The 24,094-nt window shown below is 40.7% G+C and overlaps 1 protein-coding gene across 2 annotated transcripts in view; it reads left to right on the top strand.

The window, feature by feature from the left end:
• The window catches only part of FNDC3B (fibronectin type III domain containing 3B), a 300,883-nt gene that overhangs the window by 244,747 nt on the left and 32,042 nt on the right, over nucleotides 1-24,094 (top strand). For both annotated transcript variants that reach the window (XM_077763679.1, XM_077763678.1), the window contains exons 16-22: nucleotides 1,004-1,075; nucleotides 3,211-3,329; nucleotides 4,737-4,842; nucleotides 5,743-5,915; nucleotides 8,244-8,357; nucleotides 8,698-8,847; nucleotides 12,977-13,257. In XM_077763679.1, the coding sequence (XP_077619805.1) occupies nucleotides 1,004-1,075; nucleotides 3,211-3,329; nucleotides 4,737-4,842; nucleotides 5,743-5,915; nucleotides 8,244-8,357; nucleotides 8,698-8,847; nucleotides 12,977-13,257 (1,015 nt within the window). The remainder of the gene's footprint in view (nucleotides 1-1,003; nucleotides 1,076-3,210; nucleotides 3,330-4,736; nucleotides 4,843-5,742; nucleotides 5,916-8,243; nucleotides 8,358-8,697; nucleotides 8,848-12,976; nucleotides 13,258-24,094) is intronic.

Genomic DNA, 24,094 nt, shown 5'->3' on the forward strand with positions numbered 1-24,094 from the left:
ATAAAGTTCCTAAGTCTATATCTAAAATACAGAAGTGGCAGAATTGATAGTAGAGGTAACTTCTGCATAGTCTTGCAAAATTACAATGCAAGGTATTTTGCTGCTCAGAGAAGAAAACTCTCACGACACAGAGTTAGCAGTGGAGTAAATAAATACCCACAGTTCACGGGGCTCTGGTAATAAGCCAGCACCCCTTCCTCAGACCACCTCTTTGTGCTTTTCTATTGATCCACAGTTTCGATTGTGTATCAGATTCACCTGGGGTATATGGTATGCTTAGTGGCAAACCATGATGGAACATGTTTATTATGTTGTGATGTTTTATTTATTTTATCGGTAAATTTTGCATTTTTCTTTCCTTCCCTCTCCATCTCACAAGAATCTGGTCACTGGTAATCTAAGTGAACTAAAGAATAAAATAATAATGAAATAAATATAGGGGCACCCGGGTGGCTCATTTGGCTAAGTGTCCAACTTCAATTCAGGTCATGATCTCAGAGTTTATAGGTTCGAGCCCTGCATTGGGCTCTGTACTGACAGCTCAGAGCCTGGAGCCTGCTTCAGATTCTGTGTCTCCGTTTCTCTCCGCCCTTCCCCCACTCATACTCTTGTCTCTCAAAAATAAACATTAAAAAAATTAAAATATATGTATTTCATCTTATATAAAAATTACTGAATATTAAAGAGCAGTCTTCAGAATTCTCAAAGTGGATTTATTAACTTAACTCTTAGAGAAACTAATTCATAGTTTGACTTTTGCTCATGTTTTACTAAATAACTCTGCCATTTTTAGCCCTAAGAACTTTGAATAATCTGATAGCACTCAGGGTTTCATAGTGATTTTGTTTGTTTCATTTTTGAAGAATAAGACAGTAATTATTTTACCTTTTGCTTAAATCCAGAATTAAGGCAGCATAATGTGACATGTTTTCTGTTCTAACGATATTTGTTAATAAAAACCTATGCCCTTTCATAACTAATAAGGCATTTGCTTACTCTCCAGATCCTCCCAAGGATAATGGTGGTTCAGAAATACTCAAGTACTTGCTGGAGATTACTGACGGAAATTCTGAAGGTGAAGTTTTGGGAAATTGTTTTACTCAAATCCAGGAGCAACCCCTACTTTCTAATACAATAACCATCGGTACAGTAATAGTGGGCAGCCATTCATTCTAATAGTAGTGCCTTTACAACAAATAGACCTTAATCACATATTTATAGTTTTCTCTTGTACACACAAGATCAAGGATCAGGGTATGTTTGAAATGTATGTTTTTATCATGTTTTTAAATTTTTCATGTCCTTTTTTTTTTAAGCCAGAGGTCCTAATTAATCGAATAATTAAATTTTCATCCCCTCTCTTGGTACACTGTCTCTGGAAATTCTTATAAGCAGAGAGAGTGTCAGAAGCAATCAGCAGGAAGGATAAGGTGGAGAGAGCAAATGAATTCGGTAATCTACAAATTCCCACGTACAGCGATGGCAAACAAAACATAGTATTATCGTGAGCGAGTGACAGTGTCACACTTTCGTGACAAGTTTAGTAAATGTCTTTCCATTTTTGTGACATCTCAGATTGTCATCACTTGTACACTATGTGGATTAAAGTAGTACAGCGTAAAAGATCAGATTCCTTAAGTAGTGCTTTTAAAAATATTCCTCAATCTTTTTTTCTAATAAAATTCATTAGGCTTTAGTAGAAAAAACGGATAGTCATCAGAACTTTAAAAACGAAATTTCTCACCACTCTGATAATCCCTGTAACCATTCATAGCAGCAGCTTTTGCAACTAAGCAACACAGGTGTGTGCGGGTCTTTTGCCCTCTACCACGGCGGCCGCCTGCAGCTCTTTGGTTTCCGCGTCGGTCGGCTTCTATTTTAAACTAACAACCTAAGAATGCTTTGAGGTGGGCGCAGCTGTTCTTATCATAAAGTCCTATTCTGAGCTAAAAATTTGATTTCGTTTTTTACATTAAAAAACCCCACTGAAGAGGGAAGTCAGGTGTGTGCCGTGGCTCCTTGTGAAAGTATGTGTTCCATTTCCGTGACTCTCTTGACCACTGGCATCAAGTCAGAGTAGATGCTGTTCTCTACGTAAAGTTAACAGCTCTGACAGCACATAAAGTAGGTGATTAATGGAATCTTTTCAGTCGTCCCTGTTCCCGTGTGCCTCTTCTCAGGTTTCTAACCAGCGATGTCACAATAACGCTTTTTAACACACACACACACACACACACACACACACAGCCCTGGTACCTGTGGCTTCATTGTAAATCTGTCCCAATAAGTGGCTGAGGGAAACTTACTTTAGTGAAGTGACTTTAGTAAAATGTTTCAGGTAATGGGATAAAATAGGGTAAAAATACTTCCTAGAAACAACTGAATGGAGAAAAGGCCTTTGTGAAATAGTCTCCTGGACGTATGGTTCTACAGCGAGAGTGACACGGAGGAAGGAAGCCTCCCGCAGCCCAGATTTGTGAGGCGGGTGGCTGAGGAAGCGGGCCCCCGGTGCTCTGTCCCTGGTGGCATCAGCCTCACCCGGCAGTCAGACCATTCCAGCGGCCCTGCTCGCTTTCTTTAATCCTGAGAAGTGGTCAGATAACTAGGTCACCCTGAGAGCTTCATCTTTAATTCGTCACCCTCCCAGCCATTTTTGTCTCTTCGTGAGTTCCATGAAGATAGCAGGCTGCAGAGGACTCGGGGGGTAATGGGGAGGTTTCGCTCCCTGTGACCTCCAGGCACGGGAGAGCAGGAGGGACTCTTGCGCATGTGCCCTACCGACCAGGAGCCTCCTGGCTGAGCAGCCTTCCCCTGCCCAGTGGGCCCCCTTGGCCTTCTCTCGCCATAGCCGTCTCACAGCTTGCTTGACCCCGTGCTCTGTCTCCGTTTGGCCCCCACCCCCCTGCCAACAACAGGTTTTGTGTGGTCTCCGACATCTGAACCCCATAGTCAGCAAGTGTAATAATGGCAGTATAAGTAGTCTAGCCTGCAGGACTAAGTATTACAAATGATTCCATATTATTTTATATATTTAACTTTGTGAAAGGTAGGGAAAGAAGGCCCTTGGCTATCAAAAAAAAAAAAATAATAATAATAATAGGAGATGCTAGTGTTCGTGGAAACCGCTGAGAGCTTTTCCTCCTCAGGAATGGTTGCTACTATTACATTTTTACAAAAGGCACAAACTCATCCACAAGTCTTGTTTTACAGCGAGCCAGTGGGAAGTGGCATACAGCGGATCGGCCACAGAATACACTTTCACCCACTTGAAACCAGGCACTTTGTACAAGCTCCGAGCCTGCTGCATCAGCACTGGTGGACACAGTCAGGTTGGTTTCGTTGTGGCATAACGGCGAGCCTCCCGGGTCAGATTCAGACAACCAATCTGTAGCATCAGAATAAAATTACTCTCTTAAGATGTATCGCCATAGCGCAGCCTCCTGTGAGATCACATCAGGAAATGAAAGCGATTGTGTTTTCAAATTGTTCTTTAGAGGACATCAAAGATAGGCCCACATGATTCTCAGCTAAACTGTGGGATTGTCAGGCACATTTGTCACTTAGTTATTTCTCGGAAGACTTTGGCATGATCACATGTGACACTTGAAAATTGAGTGTTGTCTGGAATTCATATTAGCTAAATAAGAAGAACCTGAGTTATTGCAATGATAGGAAAGTGTACAGTTTAGAGTCAAAAAGATACAACCTTCTGTACAGCTCTGCTGTTTCCAAATCTGGCGGTTCTGTGAGACTAGGAGAGACACCTTCCCCCAAGATGCTTTACTGCCATCTGCTGGAAAAGCCATATAAATCTATGATGACCGAGCTGAATGACACCATTGCAGTTGTGCAGTGCCCAACTTACACAACTGTAGCAGCTGCATATCCCTTGTTCTCTGCTCTTTATTTGACCTTAGACTGGCTAACATGTCAAGAGCCTTGGTCTTAACCATACAGGGTTCTCGTAGGCTTAAAATAATCTTGGAAATAGACAGGGAGTGCTCTAGAAATCAGATATAAATGGCTGTAACGTGCATTCAGAGAATGAATGAAAGGCAAGATAGCAAAAAGCCATTTTCATTTTAGGGATTTTTAACATGGTTTGAGACCATTCATAGTGAGAGAGAGACTGAGACTGAGAGATGGTAGCTTATAACCCTGTGCTGCGTTTATTTTTCACAAGAAGACTTGCCGTTAGTGTGCCTTGTTTTCTCCCGTTGCAGACAGTCGACTTCCACATCCCCAGCCTTGCACAACCACATCCTAAAAGAAGGCCCACTTATTTTAGCATTAAAAGAACCTGCTGGTTCATGTCAGACTCAGTTGATTAATATTGAATTTATTTGCTCTTCTGCTCCGTATGTGGATGGTTTCGCCATTTATAGCACCATTTAAAAGTGTCATCCAGCTGTTGTTTTGCGTTCTCTTCTGTCCACATGATGGATCTCTAATTTTGGTTTAAAGGAAAGCAATCGTGTGCTTAGAATACACAACCCATGTCTACGAATCTGACTTCAAAAATAAGCATTTTTACCAGTGCCACATGCAGTGTATGTTCTCACTTGACGCATGCACAAAAGAGAATACCTTGTTGCACAGAAATCATGTGTACACATCCACCGTGTAACCCTCCTTTCTGTAGCGTGTCCAGTTACAGGGAGAATCTGCCTGGGATGTAGAGGTCTAGTGAATTCACTGTAACTAAGAGACGGTTCTCTCCGATGTTTCTCCTGCAGTGCTCTGAAAGTCTCCCTGCTCGCACACTAAGCATTGCACCAGGTCAGTGTCGACCACCGAGGGTTTTGGGTAGACCAAAGCACAAAGAAGTCCACTTAGAGTGGGGTGAGTGAACAAATCTTCACGTCGACATTGACAGTTGGGACAACTGGAGATGGAATTTGGGATTTCTTGCTTTGTGATTCAGTTGGCAGTCTGCTACAAAACCATCGTCTTTCCTGTTGACAATGCCCATTTCCTGTTTGATGTGTGTTGGCTTGGGTTCGTGTTCTCCCACACGCCGCTGCTCTTCCTCTTATTCCTGAGCGTGCTGTACATGCTGGCCGTCCTCTGTCCTTCGGAGGGCACCTGCCTCGAAAACCTTTCAAAGCAGCCAGCCTTTTCTGGGAATTCATAAAAGTGAAGTTGTGTGCACTTTAGAGATTAAGGCGAGAAGTGATTCGTAAGGTCCTATCTGATTCTCCTCGTCCTTGTCACATGTGGGCCCTGGCACTTTGCAGTATGCGTTCGAGCTCTACAAGCATCGCCTGCTGTATCAGCAGTTTACAGCGTATAAAATTGCAAATATAGGCCTGCAGGACTCTGTCAGGCCCTCTTTTGCCACGACTCGTGTCTACAGTGTAATAAGATATCGTGCCAGCCTTGGGTCATTTACCTTGATTTAACGTGACCTGTGGTTTTAAGTTAAAGAGATTTCCCTCCCTCTGTTTCTTCTCTGCCTTACAGTGTAGACATTTGCCTAATGGTTCTATAGTTTTCAAGTTATTTTATTAATGTAATTGAATGTACTTAGATGTACTTTGGAAAGTATCGATAACATCATTCACAAACCTTTTCTTCCATGTCGCTTTTCTTTTGGGGGGCGGGGAGGGCTCCTTTTTTGTAGGAGAGATACTGAGCACCGGCCACCCACATGATTTTACAAACCTTGTGGAAAACCGGGTGTGTGTCGGTCAACTGGAAGCACAAAACTGTTCTAAGATGAAAAGCATTCTCCCTTCCCAGATGTTCCTGCCTCAGAAAGTGGCTGTGAGGTCTCGGAGTACAGCGTGGAGATGACAGAACCCGAGGATGTCGCTTCAGAGGTGTACCATGGGCCAGAGCTCGAGTGCACCGTGGGCAACCTGCTGCCCGGCACCGTGTATCGTTTCCGGGTGAGGGCTCTGAATGACGGAGGGGTGAGTACAGGCGCGTACACCATAATCAAAATACCGAGGTGCTAACACTTGCGTATCCACCACCCTGAAACTCCCCAGCATATCTGTCCAGCCTTGACGGCCATTAAAGAAGTGTAGGTGAAATCTCACTTCGGAGTCGATACATTATTCCGACTTCATACTGACCCAGCATTGGAAATTTCTGTCTTCACAGCATTCTGTTAAAAAAGAGTTCAAGGTTAAAGGGAGCAGCGCCCTTTAGCTGTTTTGGGTTGTTTTCAAAATAATTTCTGTCTTCCTCATTGACCGTATTAATGAGTTATGGGAAATTAGGGCTTCATATTAACTCCTTTACCATATTGTCTAAATTACCCAGCAGTATCTTAGGTCCAGTTTAGAACTGGAGTGGGGTAGAAGCCCACGGGGCCAGCTTCTTGTTTTTGTTTTGTTTCAAATGAAGACTGGAGAGCTCTTCTCGGCCCATCATAGATTGAAAGTCGGTGTCTGGATTACACCCATATTTTAAATCGCAGGGTGATGTGGGTTTTGGGCGGTGGGATTCATGATGAGAACAAGGTAACCAGAAGCTGGCTTTCTGGTGCGGGCTGCTGCTATACCCAACTCCCCGACCCTCCCCGCCCAGGTGTACTTGTGATTTGTACAGATGAGTTCCATGCAAATAAGTAGATATAATTCATTAATGGGATTTTTAAAAATAGGAAAGCACAACTGACAGCAGCATGAGGTTGGCGGTAATTTTCTCTCCTCTCAGTTGCCCTGCGCAAGCCAGGCACGGGAACATGTGGTCTCCAGTCCATTTCCCGTTAGCCACACTGGCTGTGAAAGCACCTGCTTTCAAACCTTTAGCGGGAGATGGATTCCTTCTAATTCCCAGTTAGGAAAGAAATTCAGAAACAGCACAACTATCTAAATTTAAAAAAGAAAGAAAGAAAGAAAGAAAAAGACCAGCGTGGAACTAAGCAATAAAATGTTTTCATGAAAAGATAAGAAAGCTAATGCACCTGAACTTACATAACTAAAAAGTGCATGGAAGGTGATGACCACAGATGCTGCAGAAAATGTTTTACTGATGTTTTTGCTTTTTTCCCTGTGAGCTTTTCTGGGCATCTCTGCCATAACCAAGATAAATGTGGCACTCTATTGCTCTGAGTTTTACTTTCTGTCATCTTTCACCAATTTATCATCTAAAAACATCATCGGCCTTAATTTATTCCTGTTATATTGAAAGTTAACCAGGGGCGCCTGAGTGGCTCAGTCAGCCAGTTAAGTGTCCGCTTTTGGCTCAGGTCACGATCTCGTGGTTCATGAGTTCGAGCCCCGCGTCAGGCTCTGTGCTGGCAGCTCAGAACCTGGAGCCTGCTTCTGATTCTGTGCCTCCTTCTCTGTCTCTCACCGCCCCTCCCTCCCTCCCTCCCTCTCTATCTCTTTCTCTCAAAAATAAAATAAACATTAAAAAAAAGGTTAACCATTTATCTTACTGTATTCAACTTCTGAGGTACATTCCAGGAAGCTTCTCTCCCATCAACCCCACCCCCACCCACTGGGGCTTATTTGTAAGTTGTCTTAGAAAATTTGAGAGACTTTTAGGTTGTTGGGTTTTTTGTAGGGGTTTTTTTTTAATCTTTTTTCCCCATTTTGGAAAAACATAGTCCTATACTTCATTAGTCTGGAAATTATTTTATTCTTCGCCCCAACTGTTTGTAGTATCACAAATTCCTCTACTAAAATGGGTGATTATGGTTCTCTCAAAATGGTGGTAGCTCTAAATCATATGGTCACTGAAGGCAGTGTGAAGGAAGGAGGAGTGCAGATAGCTGAGAGGGGACGTCACGCTGGGAAGATGCTAACAGAAGCATTCATTTTCAAAATAGGAAATACCAGTAACTAGAAGAAATACCCAGAATTTGATCACCACCGATTTCTAGTAGATCTTTGTGTGCCAAAAATTAAGCTGCAGTGTACATCTGACTTAGTTTTCTTTGCTCTCCTGGGAGAGATGTTGAAACAGAATGCTGTGTTGTGTTGTGTCAAACATCAGCATGTTTTTGTGCCTGATGTCGCAGTAAAGGGAAAATATTTGGTAAGCCAACTTTCTGATCCTTTTGAATGAAAAGAGTATACATATCTGATAGACATTTACCCCTCAGAATGTATGTAGGAAAAACCTTATACGCATTCAATGGAACATGGAAACCATGAGGTACTATTTTTTAATCAATTGTACTGATGATAATGTTAGTCTAGCCCTGATTGCTTATAAGCTCATGTATGCCCAGATGTGTGTGTTCACACTATACATACAGGCGTGTATGTGTGCTTCTCTTTCAGTATGGCCCCTATTCTGATGTCTCAGAAATTACCACTGCTGCAGGGCCTCCTGGACAGTGCAAAGCACCTTGTATTTCTTTTACGCCCGATGGGTGTGTCCTAGTGAGTTGGGAGGTAAGTCAGGCATGTGTTCTGCATTGATTTCTCTTTCTTGAACTTTATCTGCCCCCAAGTGCAAGTTACAAGGAAGCTACAAAGCTATAAATCACATGTAGGTGAGTTTACACATTAATCTCTCTTGGCGCTTGCTTCTATCATTTAGAGTTGTGGAAATGTTACCACTGGTTAGATCCAAGAGGAAATCGAGTACCTCTGTCCTGCCTTCTTTTTGTGTGTATATTTCAAATATACACACAAGGGTGTGTTGCTCTGTTTCCCAGATTAGTTAGTTGAGCACAATCATCATGGGATTTTCTTCTTAATGAAAGTAACGACTGAAATCTCTGCTTTCCAGAGTCCGGAAAGCTCTGGTGCCGACATCTCAGAGTACAGGTTGGAATGGGGAGAAGATGAAGAATCCTTAGAACTCATTTATCACGGGACAGACACCGGCTTTGAGATAAGGGATCTGTTGCCCGCCGCACAATATTGCTGTAGACTACAGGTAGGTTGACATGACTCCGATGTTACTCATAGACACTGGTGTTCCATGAAGGATTCTGGGGCACTTACCCAAAGGCTTGTGATGGAGGTTGTCAAGACGGATGATATGGAATGAAGAGTCCTTTTAAATAAAAATAAATTGAATTGTTTTGGTCTTATAATTAATTTCTACTTCTCTGGGACGTCCTGCAGCAGAAGAACCAAGTCCAATTCTGCACCACTCTCCTTTTCTCCACCCTTGTGTCCTGCCTGTGAACTCCCTGAATAAATGACCAAGTCCAGGGCAAAGGTGTCACAGCTCTTTAGGGAAGGTTCCTTCTGTGTGAATTCCCCTGAGATGCGTGTTTCAGTGGGAAAGGCACTTAAGACTGGAAAAAGACACAAGATGTATATGCCAGTTGTTAAATGGAGCCAGAAACAAACATTAGAGTGATTTGAACTAGTCTGCATTAGATTACAGGATTCAATTCCCACTTCTCAGTGACCGTTAACAAGGCTGATTAGCTGTAAGCTTCCGCTTGGGAGTCCAAATAGAATAACATCAAGCCTTATCCTTACCCCTAAAAATGACAGTAGTCATGAGTTTACTTTTATTTTATTGACTTGGATAAGTGATTATCCCCCCCCCCACTGTAAAGCCTTGATTGTCCTTAGGAAACAGGGTTCTTTGTCCATTTCTTTCCATTTGTTTAGTACCATTTTTTTGAGCACCACTTTGTGCCAGAATCAAAGGGTGATCAGGGTGATCAAGAGGAGAGATACAAAGATTAGTCAGATGTGGTTCTTGACCTTGGAGAATTCTGTCTTCACACACGTTTAGATTTAAGTAGATAAAACAAAGATGCCAGATTTAGGTTTCCACCTGATTTAAGTCATGAATCAAACTGCTAATTACAAGTCCAGCAGCCTATCGGTGTATCTGACCTCTTTGGAGAAAATACTCCCTTCATAAATTAATTTTCCAGATCAACTGAAGCTTTTCTGTTAAATTCTGAAGCCTGCTTTGTCATAAACATGCTGATTAAACTCTTTTGTTATACACTTTCCTTCCTTCTTGAATGGAGCACCTGGGACATAATTAACTCTTCGTCAGTGAGTCAGGGTCATGGCACATTATCTGATCTTTATAATAGCAGTGCTGAGTCATTGGGAAAAGGTTATAAAATATGTGCTACACTCCTGTTTTTGGAACAAGACAGGATATAAATAAAGAACTGTCTGCCACCACAGGAAAAAAATTCACTATGCTTTTTGAGTTTTGGTCTCTCCTTAAAACACTGTTCTTTTTTCCCCGTCAGAGTATACTTTGTCACTTAGCACTGACTCCCCCAAACGGCATTTTAAAACGTACATTGAATAGACTAGGAATAGAGCCTGTATAAGAATCTTGTCTCCCTGTTTTGAAAGTAAGGAGTAGAAAATACTTTCAGATGTCCATACTTGTTTGTCATAAAATGAATCAGACTCTATGAAGGGGAAAGTTCCTTCAAGACCCCCCATCACTATGCAAAAGAAGTACCGTATTGTCAAGAAAGGGGTCTCCTCAATCTATATTGACTTACTTGACACATATGGACCAACTATGAATTATTTTCATGAATTAATTTCATTTAACATACTGCAAAGTCAGCTAAATAGTCTTTTGAATGTTTGGCATCTTAAAAATTAAACCATTGTAATACCTATACTGTATTTTATAAGAATTGGGTAAAACATTTCTTGGTTTGCTCAAGAACTTTGGAACTTTCATATGCTTCCTTAAGGGTATTTTAATTAACAAGCACCAAAATAGTTCTGTTCACATAAGGCATACTGTCTATTATAGACATGCTTTTATTGTTTTAATTAAAAGATTCTTCTGAAAGGCTCCTAGGTAGCTCAGTCAGTTAAGTGTCCGGCTCTTGATTTCGGCTCAGGTCATGATCTCAGGGTTTACAAGATCGAGACCCATGAGCACTTGTGCTCTCTCTCTCTCTCTCTCTCTCCCCCTCCTCCTGCTTCTAAATAGAGAGAGAGAGATCTTCTAAATTGTTCGGTTTTTTTTGAAAACTGATAATAATAAGTAGTATAAATCAAGAAAGCATTTCCTATGAAACGAAGGTAGTAAAAGAAAATGGAATCCAGAGTGGGATCCTGGAATAGAAAAAGAATATTACTGGAGAAATTAATAAGGTTTGAATCAGATCTGTATGTAGTTAATAGTACTGTGTCAATATTTCTTTTGTAGTTTTGATTGTTCTCTAGTTATATAAAGTGTTAATATTAGGGAATGCAAGGTGAGAGAGATACAGACATTTCTTTGTACTATTTTTTGCAACTTTTCTATGAGTCTAAAATTAGTTCAACATTTAAAAAAAATTTTTTTTAATACTAAAGAAAGTGCTGTTTTGTTCTGGTCTTCCCCAGAAGGGAAGCGCTGGCTATTGACCAGGATTTTCCATGTTAACCAATTTAATCTTTTCAATGATCCTGCGAATTGCATGTTGCTGTCCCCGTTTTCCATCTCAGGAAACAGGCTCGGAAGATACTAATTGCCTAAGACCCCACAACATACATAGATATGTGTATGCATGCCTACTGACTGTACACTTGGTAAATAATGGAATCAAGATTTGAACTAAGCTCCAACTCTAAAGGCCATGTCTTTTCCTTCCGTTACACGGTTGATACGAGTATTGAGCTCCATGATGTCTCACTTTTCCACCCTGATGATAAATTTGCATTAAAAAAATAAAATCTCTAAATATACACTCTTAAAGTAAACCATGATGTTAAAATGTTACCAAAAAGAGAGGTGAAGTATTTTCATGAAATGGGAGTAGATATGAGAAACTATTATGGTAGAGTTTCAAAAGTGATTTGTTAGCAAATGAATGCTCTGAACTTCTTTGAGATTAACGGTAATACATAAGTGTTGTAACTTTGGTTTTGAACCTTTGATTTAAGAGCTCAGACTACTTTTGTTTAGTTCCGTAATTTGTTCTAAACTCTCCTATGAATTAAATGAGAACTAAATTTTAGAGTACATTCACTTTTTTTTAATGTTTATTTTATTATTTTTGAGAGAGAGAGAGAGACAGAGCTTGAGTGGGGGACGGGCAGAGAGAGAGGGAGACACAGAATCTGAAACAGGCTCCAAGCTCTGAGCTGTCAGCACAGAGCCTGATGTGGGGCTCCGACTCACAAACTGTGAGATCGTGACCTGGGCTGAAGTCAGACACTAAACTGACTGAGCCCCCCAGGTACCCCTAGAGTACATTCACTTTTGTAAGGAGGCTGCTAAATGTTTTTATAGGGAAAGATAGGTCAGTTTAATAACATTTATTGAGCACATATTCCATATCCAGATACTGTTCTAGCTACTGGGGGATACCACAGTGAGCTAAACAGACAACCCTACCCTTACGGAACTTACATTCGCATGGTGCTGATAAATGTTGTGATGACAAATAAAGCAAAGAAGGGAAATAGGGACTGAGGAAGTTCATAGTGGGTGGGGGTGGTGGCTTAAAGTGACCACAGATTTAAACATGGTGTTCAGAGAGGGCTCACTACAAGGCAGCACTTGAGAAAAGATGCGAAGCTGATTGAGCAAGCTGTGCAGATGTCCAGGGAAAAAGGTTCCTGGACAGAAGGGGCAGCAAGTTGCAAAGGCCCTGAGGTGGGAGCAGACTTGGTGTCCCCGTGGAACAGCAAAGAGCAGAGCAAGTGAGGGGGAGACTAGTAGGTGATAAAGTCAGGGTGGCCGTGGATGGGAGTTTCTCATTCACATGGAAGACAGTAGAAGACTACTTGCCATTTAGTGTCCACCTCACACAGTTACTGTGAGGATGCCACAGATACTGTATAGCCTGATGTGCACTGTGCAAATACAAAGTATTATTTTAAAATTATGTTTCATGAAAGGTGACAATGGTGATAGTATCTTCTGTTTTATTAATTTCAAAAAGGTGTCATTCCCCTTTTTTGGAAAGCAGTCATTAAAGTGAATGTTTTCTGATACTTCGTTTTACCCGTGTTTCTAGAAGTAAATTGTCTACTACATGAGATTTCTGTAACAGCACCTGACCCAGAGGCTCCAGAATTTACAGTGAGGTAATGCGGACTTTGTCTTGCTCTTGTCTTTTTAGGCTGTCAATCAAGCTGGAGCAGGACCGTATAGTGAGCTTGTCCTTTGCCAGACACCGGCATCTGCCCCTGACCCTGTCTCCACTCTCTGTGTCCTGGAGGAGGAGACCCTCAATGCCTACCCCGATTCACCTTCTGTGTGCCTTGTACTGAACTGGGAAGAGCCGTGCAATAATGGATCTGAAATCCTCGCTTACAATATTGATCTCGGAGACACTAGCATCACCGTGGGCAATACCACCACCCATGTTATCAAAGACCTCCTTCCAGAAACCACTTACCGGTGAGTGCAGGGAAGCAGAAACAAAGCTGCATCCACACATCAGCACTGGGAGCTATAGACCTATCAAGTTCTAAAGGCCAAACGAGTGAATTCTAATCATTTTTTTTTTAAATGTTTTATTTATTTCTAGGAGAGAGAGAGACAGCGTGAACAGGGGAGGGTCAGAGAGAGAGGGAGTCACAGACTGAAACAGGCTCCAGGCTCCGAGCTGGCAGCCAGCACAGAGCCCGACGCGGGGCTCGAACCCACGAACCGCGAGACCATGACCTAAGCGAAAGTCGGACGCTTAACCGACTAAGCCACCCAGGCGCCCCATGAATTCTAATCATTTTTAATATTTAAGAGTACTACATGAGAATATCTTTTTTTTTTTTTTTAACATTTATTCAATTTTGAGAGACAGTGCAAGCAGAGGAGGGGCAGAGGGAGAGAAAGACACAGAATCGGAAGCAGGCTCCAGGCTCTGCGCTGTCAGCACAGAGCCCAGACGCGGGGCTTGAACCCACAAACTGTGAGATCATGACCTGAGCTGACACTTAACAGACCCAGCTACCCAGGCGCCCCGTAAATGCAGGCGCCCCATAAATGCAAAATTTGGCTTTAAAGCATGTATTGCTTTGTACTTTGGCAGTCTGTTACAAATGTAAACAATTCCTAACCCTTGAGGGTGAGTTTCACCTACTGCTTTAAATTAGTTCCTCCCTCTTGGTCTCTTAGCAACCACTTTTCCTTGTGCTTTTACTGTGACTCATGTCACTCTGTGGACATCTCCTTACCATGGACTTGCCCACCTCTGATGGTGGGCTCCACCATTCTCTTGATGCCTCAAAGCAGACACAGTGTTACAAAGCATTTGTGATACAGCTTTTTACTCCGCTTTCACAAGGGGCCAGAGAAACATGTTACATTACACATTACTGAGCAGAGCTCAATTAGCATCTGCATTCTTTCTTTCCCCTGGAGTTCTCTCAGAGCCAGGCACCTCACCTTCCATCTTTTTCTGCAACATGGCCTCTTAAACTTTCAAATTATTTAGCTCCATCTAAATAGGGAGTTGCCTTAACTCCCTCAAAATGAAGAGTGTGACTAGTGTAAGAGGAGCACAGGAGCGGTCTGTGGTTACCCCAGTCTTTGTTATAGACAGTCCTGATTTACAATGGTGTGAAAGCGATACGCACTCAGTAGGAACTATACTTCGGATCTTAAGTGGTGATCTTCTCCTGGACTAGTGGTTCTATGATGTGAGCCTCTCGCTCATGATGCTGGGCGATGCAGCGAGCCACAGCACCCGGTCAGCCACGCTATCAGGAGGGTCAACAACCCATGTACTCACAGCCACTCTGTACCCATACAGCCATTCTGCTTTTCTCCTTCAGTACAGTATTCAGTATATTATCGGAGACAGTCAGTACTTTATTATAAAATAGGTTTTGTGTTAGAGGATTTTGCCGAACTGTAGGCTAATGTTAAGTGTTCTGCACACATTTAAATTGGCTAAGCTAAAATGTTCAATAGGTTAGGTGTATTAAATGCATTTTTGAATTGTAATATTTCCATCTTATAATGGGTTTGTTGAGATATAACCCCATCGTAAGCCGAGAAATATTTGTAAATGTTTCTTGAGGAGGGAAGTGTAAAATATAGATTCAGATTCAGGTCATCTTTATATCTATATAAAGATTAGGAGGGTATATTTTTAGGAAAGTTACTTACCATCTTGGTGTTTCAGTCTCTTTTTCCATGAAATGAGGACAACAAGATTCTTTCCCTCAAAAGCATGTTGTGAGGATTTAATAAATATTAAATGCTTAGAAGCCAGCAGTATATATTAGGTGCGCAATAAGTATGCATTGTAATTTCACTCATCGTCAATACTGCCATCCAGCAAAAGTGGTTCTTCTTGGGGTACGACCGAAGGAGTAAAGGACAAGCTGACAAACTTGCTGCTAAAAAAGGACTTACCATTTCGCTTATTTTTTTTCTACTGTGTTTTCTAGTTCTGTAGTCTGATAGACTACCTTTTGTATATTCCCATAAGCTGAAGAAAGAAATCAGCTAATGCACTTAAAAATACAAAAGTCTCATCCTGCCAGATCGTATCACCTTTACTTTTTTTCTTTCATGCCAAATCTGTTTTGAATAATTCATATAACTAGATTTACTTTTCAGAACAGTGACGAGGAAGCATTGTTTATTTTATTTTATTTTTTACTCTTTAATTATTTTTAAAAAATCTCTTTGGGGCACAGTATTATATGCCTGTGGATCTGTAAAACAGCGATAGACCGGCCTTGACCTCAGAGCACTCACAGCATTGAGGGACACTTAGATGGCAATAGCAGAGTACGTCGTAGGGCTGAAAACAACATGGTGTACAGAATCCGCTTGGTGTATCAAAGAGGAAGACCCTGGGTTCAGGATGAAGAGGATGGTTTGAAGTGGGACTTGAGACAGAAACTAGATAAAGGCGGATATGACTTACAAAGATGAAGAGGCCAAGGGCATTCTTTGATTTTTAGCCTTTTAGCCGTTCTCAAAAAACCAGTCTTCACTCTTGTTTGCCAGCCAAATGCTAAGTGCCTGTTGTGTCTAGAGCACTCTAACCAGGTGCTGAGGAAATCCAGAGATGACTAAACCCAGACCTTGACTTCAGGGAATTGCTCCAATGATGATGTTTTAAGGAAACCTCACTGTGAGCTGTATCTCTGAGGAAAAATGACTAAGTGAATGTCATTCTCCCTTGTGCAAATATTACCTGACCTTAATCCCTCAGGGCCAAAAAAACAAGGAAGAAGCCACACTGATTCAGGGAGTCACTGAAAGGTTTTACATCCATTCTGATCCACACCCATATATACCCTAGAGTGGAATCAATTCCTCAGGTCAGTCCTCTGAATGTTTTGGATCAGAAATCATGAAAGGCCTTTTAGGGCAAGATGAATTTTGTTCCAGACATTGTGCCAGCTTTAAACTTTAAGGTTTGTGGAAGGATGGTCATGAAGGAATGCTGACTCTTATTACTCAACATATAGTCAGATGACTTCTAGAAAGAAACGTAGAGCTCACAGACTTGAATGAAGGAACAGATAAGGGGAATCTTTGTTGATGGTCAAATGTCATTTATAGTGAAAATTATCAAACAGACTTCCAAATCTTTAAAAGTATCTCATAGGATAACTCTATTTTATTTTACTTCTTTTTAAGTTTGTTTATTTATTTGTTTTGAGATCAGGAGAGAGCGAGAGAGAGCCCAACATGGGACTATATCTCCCCAGCCGTGAGACCATGACCTGAGCCAAGATAAAGAGTCAGACACTTGACTGAGCCACCCAGGCACCCTCAGAACTCTATTTTAGAAAACACAAAACGGTTTAGTAATGGAAGGACTGTGGAAGAATGAGTTTGGATTGGGGGTGCCCAGCTGCCTCTATCGGTGGAGCCTGTGACTCTTGCTTGATCTTAGGGTTGTGAGTTCGAGCCCAACTTTGGGAGTAGAGATTACTTAAAAATGAAATCTTAAAAAAAAAAAAAAAACAGTGATTTGGGTAGTAAAACTTCAGGACTCTTTTAAAAGTATTTAATGGATATAGCATAAACAATTCAGTATTAACATGCAAGGCTAGTATATTGAGCTGAATGAGGAAAGTCACTTTTTAACCTTATAGGCAAGTTTCAAAGATATCATTTTAGATGATTGCATGGGAATGGCATGGCTTAGGAAAGGTGACTCTCTGGCTCTAGTTGTACTCTGTGTGCTTGCTGCCCCCTCACACCACCTCCTCCACCAAAGAGTTAGCCTGTCCTTACTGGCTGAGCAGTAAATAAACTGGATATTTCAAATTTAAGATATTAAGGTCATTATTCATATTTAATATCTTTTTTATGCATTTTATGCTAGTTTCTCTAGTACATAATGGGGCATTCTTGTAGAAGTGGGACCAACCCACAGCGTTGTTCTTTATGTTTCAAAAACACAATCACAGTAATTATGATGAGATACAAAATGAGTATTTCAAGGAACTAAGGGTGTAATTTCAGTCCAGTCCACTTTTACCTCACCTTTTTCTGTCCCATAAATTGGTTAAAATATAAACGAACAGATCGTGATGTTCTAGACAAAAGTGTGGAATGAAACCTTTTAAGCAGGCCATGGGGCTGGGAGATAGGACTTGTTTCTTTTGTTTGTTTGGGTTTGTTTTTTTTTTTTAAACCCTCAGCAGTTACACTCTGTTCCCACACACAGTTTGTCTTTCTCTGTTTTGCCAGAACAGAAGTGCACCTCTGTAAGCAGACCTACGGACACACAGAGGGGTTTGGGTGTTTACAGAAGCACCCATTGGCTGACTGACCCCCTCTATGGGGTTTGGCTGGAATTGTAATGCTGCTTTTAAAGGCATCACTTTTAAGCTAAGAACTGAGTTTGGGATGGAGTTTGTGTTTTGGTTTGAGGAAAAGAAAGTGTTATTGAAAATAGAGACATAGCTTTCTTTTGACACATGGTGTCACGGCCTTCCAAGCAGACAGAGAAAAGATGGCCTTGTGTCCCCTGGCTTGAGTATCTCCAGTGACAGGCCAGGGATTGCAGCTTTGACTCACGGGGCAGTCCATTCCATTTGTGAGTAACTGTTTTTTATAGTGTTTCCATTATATTTTGTCAAAACTTATGTATATCTAACATCCGCCCAGTTGACCCTGGGCCTTCCTCCAGAGCAGTGGCTATGAAAGTGTGGTTCCTGGACCCGCAGCCTTAGCATCATCTAGAAACTTGCTAAAATGCAAACCTACTCTAGACCCACTGAATCAGAAACTCTATGGGTAAGGCCTGGCACTCTGCTTTAATTAGCCCTGCAGGAGATTTCGAGCCTTGTTAAAGTCTAAGAACTTCTTCCCTAGAGCAGAATGGAATGTTGATGTATAGAAGAATCGCTTGGACAGCTTTTGCAAAATACAGACGTCTGAGCCCCATTCCTGTAGACTTCAGTTTAGTAGGGCTGAGGAGGTCTAGACATCATTTTTGTATAGTGTCCCTGCCGCCTTCTACTTAACCATCCTCACTTCATTCAAATCTGACTTCATTATTGGGTTTCCTATAACCTCCTCCATCCTCTGCATCAGGTGAGTTCTGCTTCTTGATGGACTCTGTAATGAGCAGTGCCTGCACCTCCGGGAATGGGCTGGCTGGCTGGCTCAGAGCAGAGCAAGACTGTCACCTTACGTGTTCTCCATATTGAGCAGTTAGTAATGTTGCCTAAGATTACTTTTTTTGGCAACCTCATTATCGTCTGACTCATACCGAGCTACCAAACAACTAAAACTTAAGGTAGATTTGTTTGTTACACTCATTTATGCTCCTTTCGCTAGGTAGAACAGTGATGAAAAATAACATCTATTGAGTTCTTACTATAGGTCAAGCACTACATTAGCCTGGCAAAAAGTGAATCATAAATCATTGTAACAAGACGGGGTGGGCTTTTATTAGGAGGAAATTCTAAGTAGTTCAGAAGTAGCAGACTGGAATCAAACAGCTTGACTTCATTCCTGGGTCCCTTGCTTATGTCTTCATGACCTCTGGCAAGTTATTTAAGCTCTCTGTGCTCAGTTTTCTGATCTCATTTCTGTAAAATGAGGATAGTAACTTGAGTTACCTAGTAGGGTGTGTCTTAGAGAAGATTCCAGGCATCTCATATGGGACCTGACACACGATGAGACAACGCTCAATAAGCTATATGTGGCTAATATTTGGTAGGGAAATAAAAAAGAGCTGGAAAGTGGGTTGTGACCAGAATATATAGGTAAAAATGTCTGTGGGGATCTGGCATCATTTCTTAAGCAGGGGGAGACGTGTAAGGTTTCATTGCCTGTCAAAGGCAGGTCTAAGTGCATGGAGACAGAACGGCAGCAGAGATACCCCAGGAGCTGTCAGGAGAGGTAGCTTAGTGGAAGGGATGGATCTGAGCCAGCTCAGGCTACCCCTCCAGGAAGCCCTCTTCTGAATCACTTTACTCTCAACGTATCATCCCCCCAAAGAGATTTCCTGTATTTCAGCTACTATTTTACATTCCTTCACAACTTCTCTGATGACTGTTCCCTTCTTTCATATTTTTGTCTTCTTAGATAATTAGATGTAGATTGTGGGGGAGAGGTGGGGTATAAAAAAATCCATCTTTTGCTCTCAGGCCTCTCCTACCCTGACTCTTCATGGCTACCCTCACTGCCCCACTCCCGCCCCCCCAACGAAGCATCCAGAGTACTGGGATGGCTAATTATGACTGAGAAGTCACCTTCCCCAGCTGAGGAAGGTTTGTTTTGAAAGTCATTTTTCTCTTAAAATATGAAGTGCCAGAAACTTGAGTGTGTGTGTGTGTGTAAAGGGCATTATGGAAGGCTATGAGTTTCTGAAGCAGGGATATATTTAGCATCTAGAACTAATAGGTATTTTTAATGGATTTTCAATCAAAAGCTGTAAAAAATTTGCTTCTGAATTGAAGTTATTTGATCAGTGTTATCAGTGTACTGTTGGGTATTGCAGACTCCTAGGCACTTGAGATTTTTCACATCAGCCTGGCCTGGTCAAGGCAGAGTTTCTCAAGAGAGATACTACATTATATGTCTTAAGATAATATAATATAATTTATATTATCACTTCCCTAAATTGGAAGGCAAAGTTCCATTTCCCTTATACTTAATTTGCAGAGCTTAAGATTTCAGAAACTGATAAATTTCAAGGCTAACAGGTTACTTCAGCTAAAGAGAAAACTTCTCAAGTTTGGGTTTGGAGTAGACTTTAATTAATCTAATAAAACTTGAAAATCTGGGTTTTTTTGAGGTGAATTCTTTGGAATTGTTCCTCAAGACAGTGGTGGTTTTGCTCATTAGTCCTTAGTGAGCTCTCACTAGAATTAGAAAATTATTTTCACACGCTGTATTTTTCACCCCAAAGCAAAACGAACAGCAACTACCTTAGTCCTTATTTAGTTTTCTCAGTCTCCTAGGCTCTAAGTACATAATATTTTTACCAGAGTGCAAGAAAATATGGCCTCATTATTTTCTTAAGATTTTATTTTTTTAAGTAATCTCTACACCCAATGTGTGGTTTGAACCTATAACCATGAGGTCAAGAGTTGCATGCTCTGCCGACTAAGCCAGCCAGGTGCCCATGGCCTCATTTCATTTAATCGGTTCCTCAGCTGTATTTCGATTTTTACTGTTATCTTATCGTTAGAACTAAATAATGTTAGTTCAGTGCATCAGCTACACGGAAGAATGCTTTCTGTGCATTTTTACTGAAACAAAATATGTTTCAGTAAAAACATGGATAAGTTGATGTATTTTAAAATTTAAGTAGTTGACTCTGAGGGCAAAAGTTGTTTAAATAATGTGAAAACAAATTTATTGACTATCGTAGATGCCCACTTTATTGGCAACAGGCCATTGTTGTTGAACTGAAAGTGTAATTTGAATTAAAATTCCCTTTGGGTTGGATTAGAAACCGTGTTTGCTTCAAGTTATGCTAGGACAGTATAGTATGCCAGAATGCACAGAAGTCTTTGAGCCAGAAAGATGAGTGTTGCACTTAGATCTAACCTGTATGTACTGGGTGGACCAGTGCCCATGGCTGAACCTAGCCAGGTCTCATTTCCTTCACTTATAAAATAGAGTAATTACTACCTCATGGAGTCAGGCTAGAAATTAGGGGTACTATTGTACATATCAAATCAACACCTAGAATGGCTGTGTCATTCAAGTTGAGTCATTTAAACTCTCTGAGTTCAGCTGCAGTATTCGCATCTCTAAAAGCTCCTGCTCCAGGGCACAGGCATCTGAACAGAGCCTGTTCTCAGTGTTGATCATTGTGCTGGATATTAACACTTCCATCTGTCTCTCAGCTTAGTGTCTCCCCCTCGCCTTCTGCCGATGCTTTACAAAGAAGCCGATCCTTCTAGGCATTGCTGGTTCCTTGGCCATAATTTGGAGGAAGGAAAAACATAGGTGGTGTCAGCAAATTACTCACGTTCTAATGTGACCATGCGTTTGAGTGCCTAGCGCAGGGCACTCACACACACTCATATTTTCTTCACTGTGAGAAAAGAAGGACAGTCTCAAAAGAAGTCAGAAGAATGGTGACTGCATAAATTAGTACTTCGCAGTTCACCAAAGTGCTTTGGCCACCTTGAATCCTTTTCTGGCCGAATGATGAAATATAAAATATTTAAAAATAGAAAATGCTTCCTATATACATTATCTTAGCTACATAATCAGTTTCGTAAGTACAGCAAAGACTATGCCCATTTTATAAATAAGGAAACCATTACTTAAAGGTGTTAGATAATTTCCCCAAGGTTACACCAAAGTGATGAGCTTGATTCCAAACAGACTTCACTGCTAAAAAGTGCTTTTGTGGTGGTGGTGGTGGTGGTGGTGTGTGTATTTAAGGCTGAGATTATGTGTCTACCAAATACATATCAGTAAAAGGTCAGAGCTTCAAATGTAAGGAACACAATACCTATGAAAATATCATAGAGGCTTTGGGAAAATAAGTAAATTTACAAAAGGAATCAAAGAGTAAATTTACATTATTTTTGTATCTTGATACTTCTATTTTATAAAACTCATTTTTAGTTCTTCTAAATCATTCAGACCTCCTAGCATATTTTTTCTTTAGCAGAATAATAATCTTAAGCAACCGATTACCTTACTTCCTGTTGTTTATTAGAGTACCTAAGGACTATTTGGGCTGCACAGAGCAAAGCAGTAGGTTCACCTGGAATAGAAGGTGAGCTTGGCTCTGGAGGACATTGAGCCAGCAGATAGAAGAAAGGATCTTGAACTCTGGACTCTAGGAATACCTGTACCTATAATAAAGGAAACGAATGGCAGTTTGGACACTAGAAAGACATTAATACAAACTCTGTTGGTCAGGAAATTTGTTAACACCACTGAAGAAAGACTGCAACTTAATGTCTGGCATAATTCCCTTTTCCTAAGAAGGGAAGATTGGTAGTAATTCCAACCACCATGATGACTACCTTTTAAAAAAAGACTTCCTCCCCAGTTGCAGAAAAATTTCTTACCTTCTAGTCATAGGAAAAAACCCTCTTGTATTAAAACCATAAAACCATAAGACTCATGTTGAGAGGTGAGTTTGAAGTTATATTGAGAGACTTATACTGCGCTATCTAAAGAGACCTGATATAGCCCTTTGTTTAATAGAATCTGGAAAAAGTCAGGTTCTTTCTAATGGAATTTCTGCTGTACTTTATCAGAGATAAGTGTTTGCTACATTCCAAACTATGAGGCAGATAGATACTTATCCAGTTTGGGGTGATTAAGAGCTGCTGTGTACACTTGTGTGCCAGTTTTGTAAGAACATAAATTTTAATTTCTACAAAGAGAAGGAAGTGGGATTGTTGGGTCATGTAAGTATGTAAAGCTTTATAAAAAAATTTGATAGGAAGACCATTTTTCCAGTGTGACTGTACCATTATGCGCTCTCACTAGCAATATATGAGGGTTGCAGTGCCTCTAGATCCTTGGCAAGATGGTATTGACTATTTTCTTTATTTTCATCATTTTAATAGCAATATAAATATTAAATATTAATAGCAATATAAATATATAGTGGTATCTCATCGTAGTTACAATTCTCATTGTCCAGATAGCCATGCTTTTCACATTCCTATCTCAAAATTCTTTCCTTATTTCTGGGTAACAAATACTGTTTGTTTTCTTCTGTTTTCTCCTTAAAAGTTTTATATTTTACATTTTATGTTTAGATCTATGATCCATTCTAAGTTTAGAATAAGATAGAAGGTTTAGATTGAGTTTTGTTTTCCTGCTGATAACCAGTTGTTCCAACACCATTTGTTAAAAAGATTATTCTTTCTCCATTGAGTTACTTTTGCACATTTGTCAGAGATCAATCATTCATATTTGTGTAGATCTATTTCTGGAGTCTCTAATCTCTCATATTGATCTATGTGTCTGTCTCTTACCAGTACCACACTGTCTTGATTACTGTAGCTTTATAGTAAGTCCTAAGTCAAAAAGTGTGATTCTTTCAACTTCATTCTTACTTTTAAATTTTGTGTTTGGCAATTTTAGTTCTTTTGCCTTTCCATATAACTTTTGTAGACTCAATTTCTCTAGATCTACTAAGAATCCTGCTGGAATTTTAGTAGGATTACATTGTATCTATAGATCAAGTTGGGGAGAATTGACATTTTTTTCTGTGTAGACTTCCAATTCATGAACACAGAATGTCTCTCTCTCTATAGATTTTCTTTAAAATTTTCAGCAGAATCTTGTCTTTCAGTTTCTTTCTTTCTTTGTGCCATTTTTTCTGCCACCAGATGGGACTTCTAGTCCTTGATGTTGAGTTGCAGTGTTGAAAGTAGACATCCTGGCGCTGTCCCTAATCTTAGAAATTATTTAGTCTTTCACCATTAAGTATAATGTTACCTGTAGGTATGTCTATAGATGCCCTTTTCAGACTGAGAAAGTTTCCTTCTATCCCTAGGATTTTGAAAATTTTTATCGTGAGTAGAAGTTGGATTTCATCAGGTGCTTTTTCTCTGCCAATTCACATGAGCATGTGTTTTTTCTTCTCTAGGCTATTAATATGAAGGAATTGTCTAAGGACTGGGGAGTGAGAGAATGTAGGGAAAAAGAATGGTGGATTTTGCCCATTCACTGAGCTTCCAGAGACCCCTTTCTTTGAACCACATTTTCCCCTAGAGCCCTCAGTCCATGCAGATGTCTGCCCTTGGATTTCAGGCTGCATTGAGTCCAGTTTGGGGGATCACAGAGGGGGAGAAATGGTAAATGCAATGGTAAATGA

The sequence above is a fragment of the Crocuta crocuta genome, unplaced genomic scaffold (genome assembly GCF_008692635.1).
Source record: "Crocuta crocuta isolate KB4526 unplaced genomic scaffold, BGI_CrCroc_1.0 scaffold433, whole genome shotgun sequence".
NCBI classification, from domain to species: Eukaryota; Metazoa; Chordata; class Mammalia; order Carnivora; family Hyaenidae; genus Crocuta; species Crocuta crocuta.